This window comes from Paroedura picta, chromosome 2, assembly GCF_049243985.1.
Source record: "Paroedura picta isolate Pp20150507F chromosome 2, Ppicta_v3.0, whole genome shotgun sequence".
Lineage (NCBI taxonomy): Eukaryota > Metazoa > Chordata > Lepidosauria > Squamata > Gekkonidae > Paroedura > Paroedura picta.
Window position 1 is genome coordinate 176,404,417 of NC_135370.1, and position 20,261 is coordinate 176,424,677.

Sequence of the window (20,261 nt, forward strand, 5' to 3'; positions counted from 1 at the left end):
GGAAGTGTTAAAAAGGACATGTCCACCAATGCAGGAAGGAATTAAGCGGAAATGTCATGTAGTGAGAACAAGGGAGAAACATACAGCAAACGTACAGCCTGGAAGAAGTGGGCATGTACCCAGTTAGGCTTCCTGACCCTATTCTACACGACCACATCACTTCTGGGGTTTCTCCAAGCCCAAAGAATGTTTCAGGGATTTCTCAGTGGTAAAAAAGGTCGAGAAAGGGAGCTCTACCACCATACCTCTTTGGCCAGCTTGAGGCCATGCTCATAGGTTAAGGGCTTCTCCTTCATGTAAAGTAGCCGAGTCAAGGTTTTGGGGTCGTCACGGAGGTCAATCTAAAAAAACCAACAGAGGCACGCGTCTTTCTTTGCAGTCTCAGAGCAGACATAGAATTAGAGAGTTGGAAAGGACCTACAGCATCTCAGATCACGATGGTAGCATGGCTGGCATTCTATCACCTTCACCAAGCCTAACTACTAGTGTCCTACTTGGCCCTGGAACTCCTAGCCACAGTGATCCACGTGACGGTCACCTCCAGGCTAGACTTCTGCAACTCTCTCTATGGTGGCCTGCCCTTATCCTTGACCCAGAAACTACAAACTGGTCCAGAACGCAGCTGCCAGGGTCCTCCCAGCAACACCTCGAAGGTCTCACATCCAGGCCATCTTCCAGCAGCTGTCCTGGCTTCCGGTCGAATTCCAGATCAGGCTTAAGGTTTTGGTTATCATCTTTTAAGGCCGCATGCGGTCAGGGCCCAGTATACCTGAGGGATCACCTTTCTGCCTCCACCCCACAAAGAGCTTTGCACTCTAGGACTTCCAACCTCCTGGTGGTGTCTGGCTCCAAGGAAGCCCGCTAGACCTTTACCAGGGCCGGAGCTTTCTCCGTCCTGGCCCCAACTGGTGGAACAAGCTCCCAGAGGAGATCAGGGCCCTGATGGACCTCAAACAGGGAGCTCTTCCGCCAGGCATTTGGTTGAGGCAGACCTAAACCACCGCCTCCCATCGGCCCCCAAGCCTCCCTCCCACAACAACCACTACAACTTCGCCCCACCCACTGGGCCTCAGTATGAGTTGAATTCAACGCTCTTCACAATGGTCCACCGTTCTATAATGTTGTTATTGTTATTACTAGGTTAATGTTATTGTTATCGCCACATAGTTATTAAAAATGGAGTGCATAGTGCAGGGGGTTGGACTAGATGGCCCAGGAGGTCCCTTCCAGCTCTTTGATGCTATGATTCTATGATTCTACCTGTATCGTTCCTTGTTTCATGTAAACTGCCCGGAGGGAAGGACGGTATATAAATACAACAAAATGAATGAATGAATGAATGAATGAATGAATGAATGAATGAATGAATGAATATTCTGCAGGGGTTGGACTAGATGACCCGGAGGTCCTGTCCAGCTCTATGATTCCAAGGGAAGGTTTGCAAACTCCCATGGCCTCCAGCAGCTTCTCTACTGCCCCTTCCCCGCCGTTCATTCACCTGCGTTCCGATCAGGACGTAAGGCACTTGAGGCATGCACCCTTTCAGTTCTGGCACCCATTCTTCCTGGACGTTGTGGTACGAGGCGGGGTTCACGACAGAGAAGCAGATTAGGAAGACGTCTGTGTTGGGGTAGGAGAGGGGCCGCAGCTGGTTGTAGTCCTCCTGCCAAAGAAGGGGAAGGATATAAATTAGGGGGGTGGGACAATAGTGAAATGCGGAGAAAATTGAAGGAATCTATTTATTTCAAATCTCGAGGGGGTTGGAATTGATTCCTAAGGCTCGTCCCTGCCACCATAAAAACTGAAGAGAAGCCATGTTGGATCAGGCCAGTGGCCCATCCAGTCCAAGACTCTGTGCCTCACAGTGGCCGAAACCCAAGGGCCATCAGAAGGTCTTCTAGTGGGGGCATGGGCCCTCCAAGCACCAAGAAGACAGAGCATTACTGCCTAAGACAGAGTGCTCCACCTATACATTGTGGCTAAGCTGCTTTGAGACTCCCTCAGGTGTATTAAAAAAAACAACTCTTCTTATTCTTCAAGGTAAGTGAGAAGCAGAGCTGGTGGGAAAGAGCCTTCCTCTTCAGAGACCGCCTTGGTGGTCTTCCATCCAAAATGTATGGCAATCTCAGCAAGGGGGCGCTCAAGAGCAGGCTTGGTGTAGCGGTTAAGAGCAGCCCCTAATCGGGAGAGCCGGGTTTGATTCCCTACTCCTCCACGTGCAGCCAGCCGGGTGCCCTTGGGCTAGTCACAGTCCTGTTAGAGCTGTCCTGATATAGCAGTTCTCTTAGGGCTCTCTCAGCCCCAACTAACAGGGTGTCTGTTGAGACTTCTTTGGGTAGTGAAAAATGGGATATAAAAACAAACTCTTCTTTGAGGTAAGTAAGAGGTAGTTGGCCACGGCCTTCCTCTGCAGAGCCTTTTTGGTGGTCTCCCATCCAAGACTTATGGTAGCCCCAGGAAGGGGCTTTCAAAGTAAGTGATAAGCAGAGGTGGTTGGCCAAGCCCTTCCTCTGCAAAGCCTGCCTTGGTGGTCTCTCTTCCCAACACCGACCCTGCTTAGCTTCCACGGTATGTTGAGGCTTGCCTGAAAAACATTGCCTCCCCTTGATCTTCCTTCTTTTCATGTCATTTTGTTTCCAACGAGAGCTCTCAGAACATCCACAAGATGGCAGTAGACACCTGGATAAGATTTGGAACTCCCCCCCCCCCCCCCCGCCCATCCTACCCCCTTCAAATATCGGAGCCTTTTCTGGTTAGAAAGGTGAAGCTTGAGGCACCGTTCAGGATGTCAGACCCAGCATGGAAACATGGACTGTTTGGTCAACCTACTACTACATTGAGGCAGCCCCTTTGCTGTAACGTAGTCCAGAGGCAGCCCTGGTGTAAGGATTTTCCGGGCCTTAACAGAGCACAATTGGTGCTTTTACAGCGGGACACACTTACCGATGATAGTTGGAACTTTGGAAGCCACTGACAGCTTCTTCCAATTCATGGAATCACAGAGGTGGAAGGGACCCCTGGGGTCATCTAGTCCAACCCTGTGCACCATGCAAGAAACTCACAACTACAACTGTCTCAGTGTGATGGTCCCCCCAGTCCTACAGCCCCCATGAGCAGGGCTGGCTTATCCTCAGGGCTGTAGCCTCTCTTCTCCCTCCTTTCCCCTCTTTAAGGAAACTGGGAGTGACACCCCTTTCCATTGCGGGAGGCCACTTCACCCCAATTGTTCTCTGCTAGGGCCTGGCAAATCCTTAAATCACTCCTGTCCACAAGGCCCCTGGAACCGTGGGGCCTGTAGCACATGCACCAAGCACTACTAGGATAAGCTGCCTCGTCCAGGGGTATGTGCCCTCGTGGGAGCGCACATGCTGTATCCGAACACTGGTCCATCAAGAGCAGTGTTGTTGCCTCAGACTCTCAGCAGCTGTCCAGGGTCTTTCCCATCACCCACGTGATCCTCTTAACTGGAATGGCTGGGGACTGAATGGCCCTTCCCTAGCTGCCTGACACTGAACTAGACCAGCCGTCAATTCACATTCAGTATTGCCAATTGAGGCAGACAGCAGTTTTCCCGGATCTCAGCCAGAAACATTTCTCATCACCCACTCTGGAGGTGCCCAGGATTGAACCTGGGACCTTCTGCATGCCAAGCAGAGGCTCTGCCGCTGAGCTATAGCCCCATGTCCCATCACCTTCCGCCTGGTCCCTTTTAACTGGAGATGCTGGGGATTGAACTTGGGACCTTCTGCATGCCAAGCAGAGGCTCTGCTACTGAGCTATGGCCCCATGTCCCATCACCTTCCGCCTGGTCCTTTTTAACTGGAGATGCTGGGGATTGAACCTGGGACCTTCTGCATGCCAAGCAGAGGCTCTGCTACTGAACTATGGCCTTATGTCCCATCACCTTCTGCCTGGTCCTTTTTAACTGGGGATTGAACTTGGGACCTTCTGCATGCCAAGCAGAGGCTCTGCCACTGAGCTATGGCCTTATGTCCCATCACCTTCTGCCTGGTCCTTTTTAACTGGAGATTGAACTTGGGACCTTCTGCATGCCAAGCAGAGGCTCTGCCACTGAGCTATGGCCTTATGTCCCATCACCTTCTGCCTGGTCCTTTTTAACTGGAGATTGAACTTGGGACCTTCTGCATGCCAAGCAGAGGCTCTGCCACTGAGCTATGACCCCATGTCCCATCACCTTCTGTCTGGTCCTTTTCACTGGAGATGCTGGGGATTGAACCTGGGACCTTCTGCATGCCAAGCAGAGGCTCTGCCACTGAGCCATGTTCCACTAATGTGGTTCTTTTGAGACACGGGCGATGGGGAACAGATGAACCATTTCAGTAATGGTCAGCTTATCTTTTACAGTAGAAATTCTTCTGGGGCAGCATTTGTCTGACCATCCTGGTACCTTTTTTAGTGGCGAGGAAAAGCTGTGGGGCGCGAGGGAAGTGAGGAAGCAGGGGCCGTGATTTCGAACGCAGGGGACTGAACGACAGTATGAAAAACCGGCAATGAAACAAAGGTTAAATACAAATCAACTGAATCAACATTACCTGCCCAGCTGTGTCGTACAGTCCAAGCAAATGTTGCTGCCCTCCAACCGTCACGGTAACTGTAACATGAAAATTGGAGAAGGTGTCAGGCAGGTGGGAAATCCAAGCCAGAATATATCTAGGGACACCTTGGATGCTTGTCCCCCCTCCCCCTGGCCATTATTAATGCAAGAACCCCAAGAGAACTTGTTTTGGACCAGGTTTGCCCCCATTTGTTGGCCATCTATAAACTGCTGCAATAACTGATCTTGGCTGCATTTTTTAATTTCATCCTGCCTCTATGGTGCTCAGAAAGGGGCACAGGGTCCTCCATATCCTTACAACATCCCTGTGAGGTAGGCACGATTGAGAGAGAGAGAGAGAGAGAGAGAGAGAGAGAGAGAGAGAGAGAGAGAGAGAGAGAGAGAGAGAGCTAACTATCTAGTTAGCTGTTGTCTGCAGTCAATCTGCATTCTGCAGAGTCTCCAGTCTGTTATTTTTATTTATTTTTATTTATTTTATTTATCATACTTCTATACCGCCCTCCCCGGAGGCTCAGGGCGGTTTACATTATAACAGAGAACCATACATAAAACAGTCTGTAGAACATGTACATCAATAACCAACAATTGCAACCAAACACAACACAGTATAACAATAAACAATCATAATACAAACAGGTCCAAGGCTTGTTGATGGGATTCTGAGGGAGGTGGTTTATTGATTGAATTCTGAGGGGGTGTGGGGGGGAGCAGGGGCCCTTGGTCGCTGTAGATTACATCTGGTCTCGGCCAAATGCCTGGTGGAGGAGCTCCTTTTTGCAGGCCCTGCGGAACTGTTTAAGCTCCGTCAGGGCCCTGATCTCCTCTGGGAGCTCGTTCCACCAGGTAGGGGCCAGAACAGAGAATGCTCTGGCCCTGGTCGAGACCAGACGGACTTCTTTAGGGCCAGGGATCCTTAGCTGATTGGAGGCAGTAGAGCGTAGAGCTCTTTTGGGGGCATAGGCGGGGAGGCGGTCCCTCAGGTACACTGGGCCCTGACCGCGTATGGCCTTGAAGGTAATTACCAGGACCTTTAGTCTGATCCGGAATTCAACTGGTAGCCATTGCAGCTGATGGAGAATAGGCCGGATATGGGACCTCCACGGTGTTGCCGTGAGGATCCTGGCTGCTGCATTTTGAACTAGTTGTAGTTTCCGGGTCAGGGCTAAGGGCAGGCCTGCGTAGAGCGAGTTACAAAAGTCCAGTCTAGAGGTGACCGTCGCATGGATCACTGTGGCTAGGTGTTCCGGGGCCAGGTAGGGCGCTAGTAGTTTGGCTTGGCGGAGATGGTAGAATGCCAGCCGCGCTACCTTTGTGATCTGGGCCTCCATTGTGAGGGAAGTATCCAGAATCACGCCTAGGTTCCTGGCGGAGTGAGCTGTAGAGAGCTGCACGCCATCCAGGGTAGGCAGGCGCGCTTCCTCACATGGGCCCTTCCTACCCAGCCACAGGACCTCCGTCTTTGAAGGATTGAGCTTCAGACGACTCTGCTTGAGCCATCTCGTCACTGCTTCCAGGCAGCTGGCTAATGCTTCTGGGGGAGAGTCAGGGCGGCCATCCATCATGAATATTGGGATTCATGGCCAAGTGGGGAACCGGAATCTACAACGTCTCATCCCATACTTGGACCATAGTCCCACATCGATGCTTAACACAGTATCTCTGCGGCATTGGACTGATGGTTCATCCCATTATTGCATCCAGCTTGGTGTCATGGTTATGAGCAGTGGCCTCTAATTTGGGTTTGATTCCCCACTCCTCCTCCATTTGCAGTGACCTTGGGCCAGTCACAGTGCCCTTAGAGCTGTTCTGAGTGAGCAGTTCTGTAAGTGCTCTCTTAGCTGACCTCTGTGTTGACCCTTCTCTTCCTCTGTGGGCCGTCCCAAACAGTCCCATGGTTCTGCCCTGAAGCAATGTTTTAATAATACAACATTTAAAAAATGCCCTTAGTTCGCAGCAGGATTATGTAAAAACCTCTCCCTGCTTAATGAGAATATCCTTAGAGACAGTCTGACATTTATAATAGACAGCAAAGGTTGAGGCGATGTCCGGGTGCCAGTGGTGGGGCAGGGTGCTGGCCAATCAAAGGGAGATCAGCTATGCTCTCTTAAGGCTAGCGCTGTTGACTTGTTCTTCCTTTGTTTGGTGTAAGCCGCTTTGAGCCTCCTTCGGGTCGAGAATAGCACCATATAAAAACCAACTCTTCTTCTTCTTCAGTAATCTCAGGGCTCTCTCAGCCTCCCCTGCCTCACAGGGTGTCTGTTGTGGGGAGAGGAATGGGAAGGCGACTGTAAGCCGCTTTGAGCCTCCTTCGGGTAGGGAAAAGCAGCATATAAGAACCAACTCTTCTTCAGTAATATCAGGGCTCTCTCAGCCTCACCTCCCTCACAGGGTGTCTGTTGTGGGGAGAGGAAAGGGAAGGCGACTGTAAGCCACTTTGAGACTCCTTCGGGTAGGGAAAAGCAGCATATAAGAACCAACTCTTTCTTCTTCTTCTTCTTCTTCTTCTTCTTCTTCTTCTTCTTCTTCTTCTTCTTCTTCTTCTTCTTCTTCTTCTTCTTCTTCTTCTTCTTCTTCTTCTTCTAGCTGTTCCTTTGTTATTCCAACGCAAAAAAAGGAAGGTTCACAATAGAATACTAACAGAAATATATGCAATTCTAATACAATTTTTTAATATACATGAAGAATCAACCATAACGGCTTCTAGATGATTTCTGTTTTCAATACCTTCTTCAGTGGTTGAGTCCTAAATTCAAAATGTACAAATGAATGTCGATGCCTTATTATTAATCATAAAACGTCAATTTAGACAATGAAACAATGAATTACTGCAAAATACATATGCCTCCAATAGAAGATTTTTGTAATAATAGTGAAAACTTTAGGACTTAACCACTGAAGAAGATATTGGAAACGGAAATGATCTAGACACCGTTAGGGTTGATTCTTCATGTATATGAAAAACTGTATTAGCATTGAATATCTATCTATCTACCTACCTACCTACCTTCCCATCTATCTGTCTGTCTGTCTGTCTGTCTGTCTGTCTGTCTGTCTGTCTGTCTGTCTATCTATCTATCTATCTATCTATCTATCTATCTATCTATCTATCTATCTATCTATCTATCTATCTATCTATCTATCTAGAACAAGAATAGCTCCTTTGTTATTCCACAGGCACAAACTTTGCAGGTGGCTGGTTGTGTCTGGGCAGCCGGAGATCTAAGGCAGCTCTGCAGGGTCAGGAAGGGACCCCCCCCAGAGGGGATATCCTTGGCCTTGGAGCCCATAACTGCTGCACAGCTCTTCCCTGCTGGGAGTGTTTGGGTTCTGTCTGGCTTTCTTGCAGCCCTGCTCTCAGTTCCCCCTTCCTCCTTGTTTCTTCGTTCCCAGGGGGAGGCTCTGGTCCTGCGTCAGAAGCCGCTGTCTTGAGGAGATCCTGGCAATGACGGTTGCTTCTTTGGGACTGAGCAAGACGGCCGCTGGATCTGTCAATGTCTCCTGTCGCTCAGCCATTGACGTTTTATTTCCCCCATATTTGTGTCGTGCTCTTCCACCTGGTGTTCCAGACGCAGGGAGCACCACCCACCTCCTAGCCAATACTGAGTCTTCTTAGTTGTACCGTTGGATAATTATGCTTGGTTTATATTACACTGTTCCATATTCTTGGATCCAACATGGCTTCTCTTACATTCTTATGGTGGACCTCCTGATGGCCCCTGGGTTTGGGCCAGTGGGTGACACAGAGAGTTGGCCTGGATGGGCCAACGGCTTGATCCAATATGGCTTCTCTTATGTTCTTAAGGTGGACCGCTTGATGGCCCCTGGGTTTGGGCCACAGTGTGATACAGAGTGTAGGACTGGATGGGCCACTGGTATGATCTAACACGGCTTCTTTTAAGTTCTTATGGTGGACCACCTGATGGCCCCTGGGTTTGGGCCAGTGGGTGACACAGAGAGTTGGCCTGGATGGGCCAACGGCTTGATCCAATATGGCTTCTCTTATGTTCTTAAGGTGGACCGCTTGATGGCCCCTGGGTTTGGGCCACAGTGTGATACAGAGTGTAGGACTGGATGGGCCACTGGTATGATCTAACACGGCTTCTTTTAAGTTCTTATGGTGGACCACCTGATGGCCCCTGGGTTTGGGCCAGTGGGTGACACAGAGAGTTGGCCTGAATGGGCCAACGGCTTGATCCAATATGGCTTCTCTTATGTTCTTAAGGTGGACCCCTTGATGGCCCCTGGGTTTGGGCCACAGTGTGATCCAGAGTGTAGGACTGGATGGGCCACTGGTATGATCTAACATGGATTCTTTTAAGTTCTTATGGTGGACCACCTGATGGCCCCTGGGTTTGGGCCACTGTGAGACACAGAGGGTTGGACGGGATGACCCACTGGCCTGATCCAACATGGTTTCTCTTACATCCATATTTTGAGGGTAGAGGTTTTTGGTGTTTTTGGTGCTTGGGGGCCATGGGTTTCTGGAGTTCTACCCCTGCTGGGGGACCTCCTGATGTCCTCTGGGTTTGGGCCACTGTGTGACACAGAGGGTTGGACTGGATGGGCCATTGGCCTGATCCAACACGGCTTCTCTTACATCCTTATGTTTGTGGCAACAACTGGACATTTCAAATGGAGCATGGGCGTCTCACTCCATAATGCAGCATTGACATCGTTGGGGACCTCAAACCTACCAAGAGGAAGGCGAGAAATCACAGCTGTGAGGGGGAAGTCAAGGGAAGGGGCCATTTGCGAGCCGGCCAATGTAATAAGGAGACACTGGGAGGAAAGGGATTGATTGACCCTGTCACTGCCTCAAAAATGGCTTCCCGGCAAAGCTAGTTGCCGACAACGGATCCACGCTATTTATTAAATCAATGGCCAATACCAGCCAGCCTCAATAAAGATACACAAAGCCCTGCGAGAGACAGTTAATGAACAGCCCGACTGGAGGGGAAAGATTCTTCCTAACTCTTATCGGCTGGAGGTTGACAGGCTGGTAATAGGAATTCAATGCTCAACAAATCTGTGCTTTCAACTGGGGAAGGGAAGCGAAGCCAGGAAGATAAATAGGACAACAGGCCTCTCACAACCTCCGGAACAATGTGTTAAATGCCTGGGACAGCGCTGATTGACAAGCGCTAGATTTATATGCCCACGTCCAACTGAGTGTTTTCTTTGACCGGGTTTTCGGAGACGTTCCATCACCAGGCTGAGCAGCTACTTATGGTGTTCTCACCGAAGAGGGAAGGGTTAGCTGTTGCGATCCCTCAACTCTGGTGCTTGCCTCTCGGTAGGTTCCCCCCCTCTCCTCCGGAGAACCGGGTGCTTTAAGGAGAAAGATGTCTATGTGAGTGGAAAAGACAGAGCAGCTGGGAGGGAGGAGAGAGGTGCATCGTGGGAGCTTTGTCATCAAAATGCACCTCCAGATGGAGAGAAGAAGCCAGTTTCCCTTGCCTAAATGGAATTTTTCTGTCCAGGTCGAACACAAGGTGATCAGCACAGTTGGCATTTGAGGACAGTGGTGTCCTAAGCAGCGTTGTGCCTTTCTGAGGTCACTGAGGTCGATGGTCTTCGAAGGGCACGACTCTGCTTGGGATTGCTTAGTCTAAAATGAAGCATAAGGCTCTGGACTGACCAGTGTGACCTATAAGAAAGCCAGTGTGGGGTAGCGGTCAACAGTGGCGGTCTCTAATCAGGAGAGCTGGGCTTGTTCCTAATAAAATCAGAGTCCAGTAGCACTTTGAAGAACAACAAAGATTTATTCAAGGCATGAGCTTTCGAGTGCAAGCACTCTTCCTTGCACTCGAAAGCTCACGCCTTGAATAAATCTTTGTTGGTCTTCAAGGTGCTACTGGACTCTGATTGTATTGTGCTACTTTAGAACAACACGGCTACCAGTTTGAATCGGGACTTGATCCTGTTTGATTTGATAGGCACTCAGCTAGGACTCAACTAGGGGAAGCGAGGACAGATGGGGAGCAGATTCCCCCCTGCTCCTCCCCATGCAACCAGCTGAATGACCTTGGGCCAGTTGCAGTTCTCTTGGGGCTCTCTCAACCCCACCTACTTCAAAGGATGTCTTTCCTGGGGAGAGGAAGGGAAGGCAATTGGAAGCCAGTTTGAATCTCCTTTGGGTCGTGAAGTACATTCCTCTACCCAGCTCTTCTCTTTTCTTAATAGCTATTAAGCAGAGGCTGCAGTGTGTCTTCTCCTAGGGAAGCCAGCGTCCAGGTGGGGCCTGGAAAGCCCCCGGAATTACAGCTCATCCCCAGGCTACAGAAAACAGTTCCTCTGGAGAAACCAGCTGGGTGACCTTGGGCTCTCCACAGCACTGATAAAGCTGTTCTGACTGAGCAGTGATATCAGGGCTCTCTCAGCCTCACCCACCCCACAGGGTGTCTGTTGTGGGGAGAAGAAAGGGAAGGCGACTAGAAGCCGCTTTGAGACTCCTTCGGGTAGAGAAAAGCGGCATATAAGAACCAACTCTTCTTCTTCTTCTTCAGTAATATCAGGGCTCTCTCGGCCTCACCCACCTCACAGGGTGCTTGTTGTGGGGAGACGAAGGTGGGACGATCGTAATAAGAAGAAGAGTTGGTTCTTATATGCCGCTTTTCTCAACCCGAAGGAGGCTGAAAGCGGCTTACAGTTGCCTTCCCTTTCCTCTCCCCACAACAGACACCCTGTGAGGTGGGTGAGGCTGAGAGAGCCCTGATATCACTGCTCGGTCAGAACAGTTTTATTTGTGTCGTGGGGAGCCCAAGGTCACCCAGCTGGCTGCATGTGGGGGAGCGCAGAATCGAACCTAGCATGCCAGATTAGAGGTCCGCACTCCTAAACTGCTTTGAGACTCCTCCAGGTAGTGAAAAGCACGGTACAGAACCCATTTCTTCTTCTTCTTCCCTTCCTCATTGGCCGGGAGGAACTTGGTCACTCTCCTCGTAACTAACAGAAACAAGACCTCTGACACCACACCCCTCCGTGTGGATTATTCTGGATCTGAAATGTTCCCATCAGAAATGCATAGAATGGATGAGGAGAGTTATTTTTAAGCTGACACAGTTCCCCCTTCCTATAACTAGCACCTTCTTTAAATAAACACATTCCTAAAGATGTCCCTTAACTCTTTAAGAGCCTTGTGGTGCTCAAGCCATGGGAATTAAAGTTGGATCAGATGCCTTCGCGCACGGGTAGTCAACCTGTGGTCCTCCAGATGTTCATGGACTACAATTCCCATGAGCCCCTGCCAGTGTTTGCCCCTGCCAACAATTCATGGGAATTGTAGTCCATGGACATCTGGAGGACCACAGGTTGACTACCCCTGCCTTAGCGGTCTTCCTGAGACCACTTCTGAACCAGCAGCATTAAAAAGATTGACAAAATCCAGTTGTGTCATGTGACCAAGAATAAAGCCTATTTATTGTAGGTTTCCCAGGTTGTGTGGGTGTGGTTTGGTAGATGAAGTCTTCCACCAGGCGTAGGCTGAGGCCAGAGCAGTATCCAGTGTTACCACCTGAGGATCTCTAAATTGAGATCAACCAGGTTCCTTGCACCCAGAGAGAGAGAGAGAGTGACAGAGAGAAAGAGAGAGAGAGAGAGAGACAGAGAGACAGAGAGAGAGAGAGACAGAGAGAGAGACAGAGAGAGAGAGAGAGAGAGAGAGAGAGAGAGAGAGAGAGAGAGTTATCGACCTATGCTGAACGGGGGATTGGCTGGCATTTTATTCTTCGCCATCTTGTTATGCTATTAATTTGCTATGCTAATTTGTATTGGGTATTTTAGGGGAATTTATTATATTTTATTGACTTTGTATACCGCTGCGAGACACTCGAGAGCGGTGGTATATAAGTATAAACATAAATAAACAAACAAAGTTCTTGGTGTTTTGCCAGTTGTTGTGACTCACATCTTCAGAGGTAGGACACAGTAAGAGGGGAATGTCTCCGTCCCAAGGTCTGGCAGATCCACAACAACTAGTTGACTCTGGCCACGAAAGATTGGACAGATCTCTCTATCTTACTTGGCACATTTTGCACATGCCCTTCCTCCAAGTAGCTCTGAGTTCCGTACAAGGTTTTCCCTTCTGTTCTTGCAACGAGCCTGTGAGGTTGGTTAGGTTAGGCTGCCCAAGCGGGACTCAACCTTACGGACAAGAGGTCTGTGAGTGGCTCTTAGCCATGAGGTCTAGAGGGAAGACTCACTATCTCCTTAGGCAGCCCCTACCCCTGCTGAACTAGACTCCTAGAATTCTCGAGTGGGAAGGGGCCATGAAGGCCATCTAGTCCCACACCCTGCTCAAGGCAGGATCAGCCTCCAGCAGCCAGGAGAAGGATCTGTCCAGCCGCTGCTTGAAGACCACCAGTAAGGGGGAGCTCTCCACCTCCCCACCTCCTTAGGCAGCCCCTTCCACTGCTGAACTAGACTCCTGGAATCCTAGAGTGGGAAGGGGCCATCCAGGACATCTAGTCCCACCCCCTGCTCAAGGCAGGATCAGCCTCAAGCATCCAGGACAAGGATCTGTCCAGCCGCTGCTTGAAGACGGCCAGTGAGGGGGAACTCCCCACCTCCTTAGGCAGCCCCTTCCCCTGCTGAACTAGACTCCTAGAATCCTAGAGTGGGAAGGGGCCATCCAGGCCATCTAGTCCCACCCCCTGCTCAATGCAGGATCAGCCTCCAGCATCCAGGAGAAGGATCTGTCCAGCCGCTGCTTGAAGACCACCAGTAAGGGGGAGCTCTCCACCTCCCCACCTCCTTAGGCAGCCCCTTCCACTGTTGAACTAGACTCCTAGAACCCTAGAGTGGGAAGGGGCCATCCAGGCCATCTAGTCCCACCCCCTGCTCAATACAGGATCAGCCTCAAGCATCCAGGAGAAGGACCTGTCCAGCCCCTGCTTGAAGACCAACAGTGAGGGGGAGCTCCCCACCTCCTTAGGCAGCCCCTCCCACTGCTGAATGACTCTGACTGAACCCCCCCCCCTGATATTGAACCGATATCATTCTCCACGTCTTTTAAACCCATTACTGAGGGTCCCTGTTCCACCTTCCCTTTGTTGCAGCAAAGTACGGGAAGCAAGAATGAAGGCTTTGTTCCTTTATTTCCAGCAGCCGTTTCTTCTTCTCATTTACAATAAAACTTGTATTAAAGATTTTGGAAAATAACAGAGAAGAGAAAAACACAGACTATAAGATACTATAGAGACTGGTGCCCCAGGTTTCTTTCTTTCTTTCTTTCTTTCTTTCTTTCTTTCTTTCTTTCTTTCTTTCTTTCTTTCTTTCTTTCTTTCTTTCTTTCTTTCTTTCTTTCTTTCTTTTTCTTTCTTTCTTTCTTTCTTTTTCTTCTTGGGCTTTCATCGGCTTATTAAAGGTACGTCTTCGCGAGGGGAAATTGTTTTGCACCTCCTTAACTCCTCAAAAGAGAGGGACATTCCGTCAAAAAGGGAGCCTTTCTTTTAAGGACTATAAAAGGGCAGCGTTTACACACCCCTCCCTCGGTTCTATCAGTCAGAGAAAGAGAAGCCAGGAAAAAGTGATCTTTTATGTTTTCCGAATGAGAAAATCATATTCCGAGGTGTCCGTGCTCCTCTAAAGGAGCCAAAGGAACAGCATTGCCTAGCGAATGGAGGCCGTGCCATGATTTTGACGGGCTTTGGAAGCCGTGGGAGTGGAAGAGAATTCGGCTTCTCTAAAAATCTAGGGATTGTGGGCAAAAGAAGAAGGGGACAATGACAGAGAATGTGGTGGCTGGATGGAGTCACTGAAGCAGTCGGTGCAAACTTAAACGGACTCCGGGGAATGGTAGAGGACAGGAAGGCCTGGAGGATCATTGTCCATGGGGTCGCGATGGGTCGGACACGACTTTGCACCTAACAACAACAACAACAACAACAAAAATCTAGGGACTAGTGCCCGGCTTGTAATTATTTTCCTTTTAGGCAGCCCAATTTCAAATTTTGGGGAGAGGGGCAGGATTCAACAACTCCCTGACTGCTCTAAAAGATTGTCGAGGCCTACTAATCTTTTCTCCCTGCAGAACTCCTTTTCCCCTTCTAAGTGTATACTTAAGATTCAACAGATGGGGCATTATTTTCTGTGTACTGATTTTGAGCATATGGTTTGGAATTGAATGGGAAAGCATGGCGGGGGTGGGGACGACTTAATCAGGGTTTTCTAGTTGTCGGGCAGAACAGCAGACCGAGCCAGCTGTAGGCCTGGAGTTTTCTGCGAAAGCACTTCTTGACGGTTCACTTTGCCAGCTGAGACCAGGCGCCGGTCTTGAGTTTTATATTCAAAGAATCATAGAGTTGGAAGGGACCTCCACAGTCATCTAGCCTAACCCCCTGCACTATGCAGGACACCCCCAACTAACTGCCTTGGGTGAATCCTCTTCGAACTGGTATAAGCTTGGCCGAAGCTTCGGCCGGAGTGCTTTGACCGTCTCCGAAACGCTTCACCCATTAAAGCCTCTCGCCCCTTCCCGCTCTGCTGAGCAGGCCAAAGCCGTGCTGCCATGGTGGGCTTGGAGGTTGCTTTGGGGAGCAGGAAAAGCAAGGGCCCAGCTCCCGCTCCTTGAAGCTCACCCTCTCTGGCTCCAGGGCAAGTGAGCTGGTGCAGCTGCCTTCCCGGGCTGGTGCAGCTCCTACTCCTGCTCAGCCTCGGCCGAGCAGCAGGGTGACATGCCTCGATGCCTGGCAGGACGGCAGGATGCTCCTCTTCGTGGCACACTTACTCTCAAGGTGCTCAGCGGTGGTGGCAACCATGGAGGCTGCTGCTTGTGCACCCCTCCAGCGGGTGAGCAGAGACTCAGGGAGTCGGGGGACCAGCTGCAGGTGAGGGAGGGAGTGAATGGCAGCAGCAGCCAAGGGCAGAGAGCGGGCCAGTGTGGGGCTCTCGTTCTCACTCTCCTCCCTTTAGGGTAGGCCTCGCAAGAGGAACGTTGCTCCAGACGGGCGTCCGGCCACCGAGGCTATCCGAAGCTCATGATTCAGACAGCCGCTTCAACTCTGTCTCCCCGTCGGATTTTATGCTCCGGACTGTGTCCGGTTGATTTATCTCCAAAGCAACCCTGCTTCAGAGATGTTTTGACCATAGTAGTCCGGAAGCGCACGCCCCTACTTGCCAGTGCTGGAATCTGCAGGATCTGTCGTGTCCATGATTCAAAAGGATATGAAGAATATCCTACAGGGGGCCTCGGAGGAGATGTGTATAGAGCATCGTTAGTTTAGGAGCGTCCCGATGTTTTCAAAGAATCTCCTCCAGTATCTTTCAAAAGTGTTTGAGTTTTGAAGAGAGTTATTTATTCATTAAGCAACTCTACCAACCACCAGCAGGAGATGGGGTGTGTGGATATTGGGGGTGGGCTGTTGTCACTGTTAGCATAGTTGTAACACCACAGTAATTCAAAAGAAATTCCATCTAAACATCCGGAAGAAGTTCCTGATAGTTAGAGTGGTTTCTCAGTGGAACAGTTTGGTGTAGTGGTTAGGAGTGCGGACTTCTAATCTGGCATGCTGGGTTTGATTCTGCGCTCCTCCACATGCAACCAGCTGGGTGACCTTGGGCTCGCCACGGTACTGATAAAGCTGTTCTGACCGAGCAGTGATATCAGGGCTCTCTCAGCCTCACCCACCTCACAGGGTGCCTGTTGTGGGGAGAGGAATGGGAAGATGATTGTAAGCCGCTTTGAGCCTCCTTCGGCTAGGGAAAAGCGGCATATAAGAACCAACTCTTCTTCTTCTTCTTCTTCCTCGGGAAGTGGTGGGTTCTCCATCTTTGGCAATTTTTAAACAGAGGCTGGAGAGCCATCTGACGGAGAGGCTGATTCTGTGAAGGTTCAAGGGGATGGCAGGTGACAGTGGATGAGCAATAGGGTTGTCGGTATCCTGCATGGTGCAGGGGGTTGGACTAGATGACCCAGGAGGTCCCTTCCAACTCTATGATTCTACGGTTCTAGAGCTGGGAATGAATCACACCCTTTGAATGAAATTTGGCAACTATCTCCCCCAGTGAGAAGTAGCCGCAGCACAGCAGGGAAACCCCCAAAACAAGCCAACCTCTTCGGCCGCAATAAAGATCTGGTGCGACTTGAGGAAGCTGCACGGATGTATTAAATCTTGCGGTTTGCGAGAAAGAGAGAGACAGAATGAATTATGCAGCCTCTTTACGAGAAGTCTTTTTTGAGCTGTGCCCTGCTTCCTCTCTTGAACGCCTCATTTCACATTCATCGGCATCGGCTAGCATGGTCAACGTTGCAGTTTGAAATGCTTGAGATTTTGGGGGTGACGTTCGGGGTTGCTTTTCCGGGCAAGAGTTTAAATAGGCAAGAGAGAAGCAAAGCACTGGGGGGTGGGGTGGGGGTTAAAAGAATAAAAGACAAGATCAAGCTACCTACCCAGGTGAGGGCATCTCTGCAGCAGATAAAATCAGTTATCCGCTAGATTAGAGATTCCCAACCAAGGTTTCCGGGGAAACCTAGGGTTCTGCAAGAGCTCCCCAGGGGCTACTTGGACTTTCCCAAAAGTCTAGATCAGGGGTAGTCAACCTGTGGTCCTCCAGATATTCATGGACTACAATTCCCATGAGCTCCCTGCCAGCATTTGCTGGCAGGGGCTCATGGGATTTGTAGTCCATGGACATCTGGAGGACCACAGGTTGACTGCCCCTGGTCTAGATGGCCGCTGACATCACTGAAGCCCACCTCCCCTGTTGCTCTCCAGGCCTCGTTTCTCTCTCTACAATGGAAATGGGAAATGATTGCTTGAAGGACCAGCTGTCTCCCGCATCTTACTTCTGCACCCACTTCTCTGAAGGAGTAAGGCACCCATTCCGGTGTTCCTCGAAGCCCGAAAAATAGTTCCCGGGTTTCTCTGCCGTCAAAAGTTTGAAAAGCAGCTATGATTATTGATAGGCTGTAAACTGCTCCGAGCCTGTTTTTTGTAAATTATTTATTTATAATTTGATTTATATGCCACTTCTCTCAGACTTGCTGTCTCGTGGTGTGTTCACGGACAGGGCAGTCTGTAAATTTAAGAATAAAATAAAATAAATGAAGATTCTCTCACATGCTGTTTGAAGAGGTACTATCGAAATCCTGATTTACCCTCTCATCGCTTTGTACAATACGCAGTAGCTTGATTGGCATAAAGCAGATTAGCAAAATGAACAGAGATAGTCAGGATACGTCAAGCAGTTTAAGTTTAAAAACTGAAGACAAAACTTCAGCCGAAGACAAAAATTCAGCCGAAGACAAAAATTCAGGGTGACATTGGCATCCTTATCACTCAACAAAAATTGGCAGATTTTGAATGATTTCTCCATTTGGGTATAAGAGGTATAACATGCCTTCGCTGGACAATAAACAAGGGACAGTCCAGTAAGATATGTTGCATGGTGTCAGGAGTGTTTAATTCACAGGGACATAGTCTATTTTGGAAAGGAATCTTAGCAAATCTCCCTTGTAATACTTTGGATGGAAAGGCGTTGAGCCGAGCAAGCGAAAACGCTCTGCGATAAAGGGGATTTGCCAAGTTATAGAAATAAGCCGGCATTATCCCGTGCTTCACTTGGAGACCAAGAGCACGGGGAGAGCAAATTGCCGGGACAGTAGGATGGACTTTTTGGAATTCCTGATCGAGGAGCCTTTGTTTAATTTGGCGCATAATGGAAGATTCATTCAGAGATAAGATGTAATTGTAGTCAATGCCAATTTGTTGGAGTGTAGTCAGGATGGTAGAGAACCATTTAAATGTAAAAGAGTCTCTCACTAAACAGGCCAATAGGCTATCTGATCGAACCCTAAAATGCAGTTTTAGCCAATATTTGAAGGTAGAAATCCAGGCCTTAGTTTTGAGAAGATTATGGTCAATTTCTAGACATAAGGAGGAGTGAGGGACACAATTTGGAGTTCCCAATATCTGCCGGAAAAAGGCAGACTGTAACCTTTCCAAGTTTTTGTTAAAAGCTGAGATCCACAGAGGGATGTGGTATAAAATTTGGGGAAGAATTTTTGAGTCAAACACACAACAGGCAGCTGGGACAAACTGATTACCTTTGAGGAAGAAAAAACGGTTTAGATGGGTAATGGAACAGTTAGCCTGCAAAATAATCCTATTTCTATGTTTGGTCCAGTGCAAATTATGTTGGAAGGTGATTCCTAAGTATTTGAACCATTTGACCTGCTCAATTTGATGACCACCGGTACGCCCATTTCTTTGTAAAATTGGGTCTAACCTGGGGTTTCTCACTCAGGGTTTTGTGAAACCCTGGGGTTTCTTGGAAGCCATGGAAAGGTTTCCAAATGGGTGGGATTTAATTATTTTTTCATATATATATTTTAAATGTATTAAACATTTATCGGGCGATATGGCCATATATGGGCATGTCAACCCTGCAAAGTGGCCAATGATGGGCCAGGAGGGGGTGGGAAGGGGAGGAGCCCCAGGTGGGCATGTCCACAGCTCTGCTTCCCAACCCTATTCTGCACGATCGCACCACTTCTGGGGTTTCTCAAAGCCTGAAGGATGTTTCAGGGGTTTCTCAGTGGTCAAAAAGTTGAGAAAGGCTGGTCCAACCACTTTGGCAAAACAAGGGGAAACTAGACACTAATCAGACTCAAGATTCAAGATACCTTTATTGGCCAAACCCTAATCAGACTCTTAATTTCCCAACTAAACGTTGCACGTCATCCTTACGTTTAAGCCTGAAATCAGCGGCGACTCCAGAGTTCCTGTTTTTCCAGCACTGCACGTACGCCCGAGGGCTTTGAACCTGACAAACCCGCTGCAGAAAGACAGAGAACTAATCCATTCTCCTTTTAGCTTCAGATCTATCAGAGTGATCCGTCTGGCCACCTCCTTACTGTGGGCATCCCTCCAGACAGCTTTGTTAGTGGGGAAAACCTGCTGAGCTCTCAATCTGTCTGCCTCCCCCCCAGCTATATTGATAAAGCCTGAAAGAGAGATGGACGGAGCCCAAGACGCAGTCCTTGCTATGCAGCTGTAATTGAGGCTGTGCACATTCTGCACTAAAGGGGAACAAATTCCGGGCCAAGAAAAGCCGGCGCTTAGAGGTTGTATAAATTAAGCACGTTTTCTTGAGCGATGCACAAGGGGTCACGTACGGTTCTGACATTTTCCTTCCTTGGCTGCTGGAATCCGTGATGAGTCTACCTGTGGCTTGGGAGAAGTACTCCCCATTTCTTTTTAAACAGACTTTGGGCTTTTCTGCAAAATCATTCCGCTGGCTTGCTTGTTTATGTTGCTTTGGGTTATCTCCTTTTGTTCTGCAAGCGTTTTGTGCCCTCTCATGGCTGATTTGATATTACATAGGTTTACGTCCGGCATAAACACCTGCAGTTTAATCTGCAGGGAGGTATGCTGGACAGAAACTGGTGTAATATGGCAGTGGCCACTAGAGGGAGGAAAGCTCGAGTGGAATAGAACCCCCCCCCAAAAAAAGCAAGAGGAATGCACAAGCTATTGAAAAGCTATTTGGTAATAGAGACGCATATAGAATCAAAATCATAGAGTTGGAAGGGACCTCCAGGGTCATCTAGTCCAACCCCCTGCACTCTGCTTTTTAAAATGGGAGAGACAAGTGGCCTGGGCAAAACAATGACATTTCCCAAGAAAGAGCTCTGTTAGTCTCTTGCAAATCACTCCAAAAGATCCTTCTCTTTCCTTATGGCATT

At 49.2% G+C, this 20,261-nt stretch overlaps 1 protein-coding gene across 2 annotated transcripts in view; it reads right to left on the reverse strand.

Moving 5' to 3' along the window:
• RHOJ (ras homolog family member J) overlaps positions 1 to 20,261 on the reverse strand; it is a 60,114-nt gene that overhangs the window by 5,640 nt on the left and 34,213 nt on the right. The window contains exons 2-4 of one of the 2 annotated variants that reach the window (XM_077323909.1): positions 4,554 to 4,612; positions 1,499 to 1,663; positions 246 to 341 (exon numbers count right to left, since the gene is read on the reverse strand). In XM_077323909.1, the coding sequence (XP_077180024.1) occupies positions 246 to 341; positions 1,499 to 1,663; positions 4,554 to 4,612 (320 nt within the window). The remainder of the gene's footprint in view (positions 1 to 245; positions 342 to 1,498; positions 1,664 to 4,553; positions 4,613 to 20,261) is intronic. The other variant, XM_077323910.1, reaches the window with a different exon arrangement.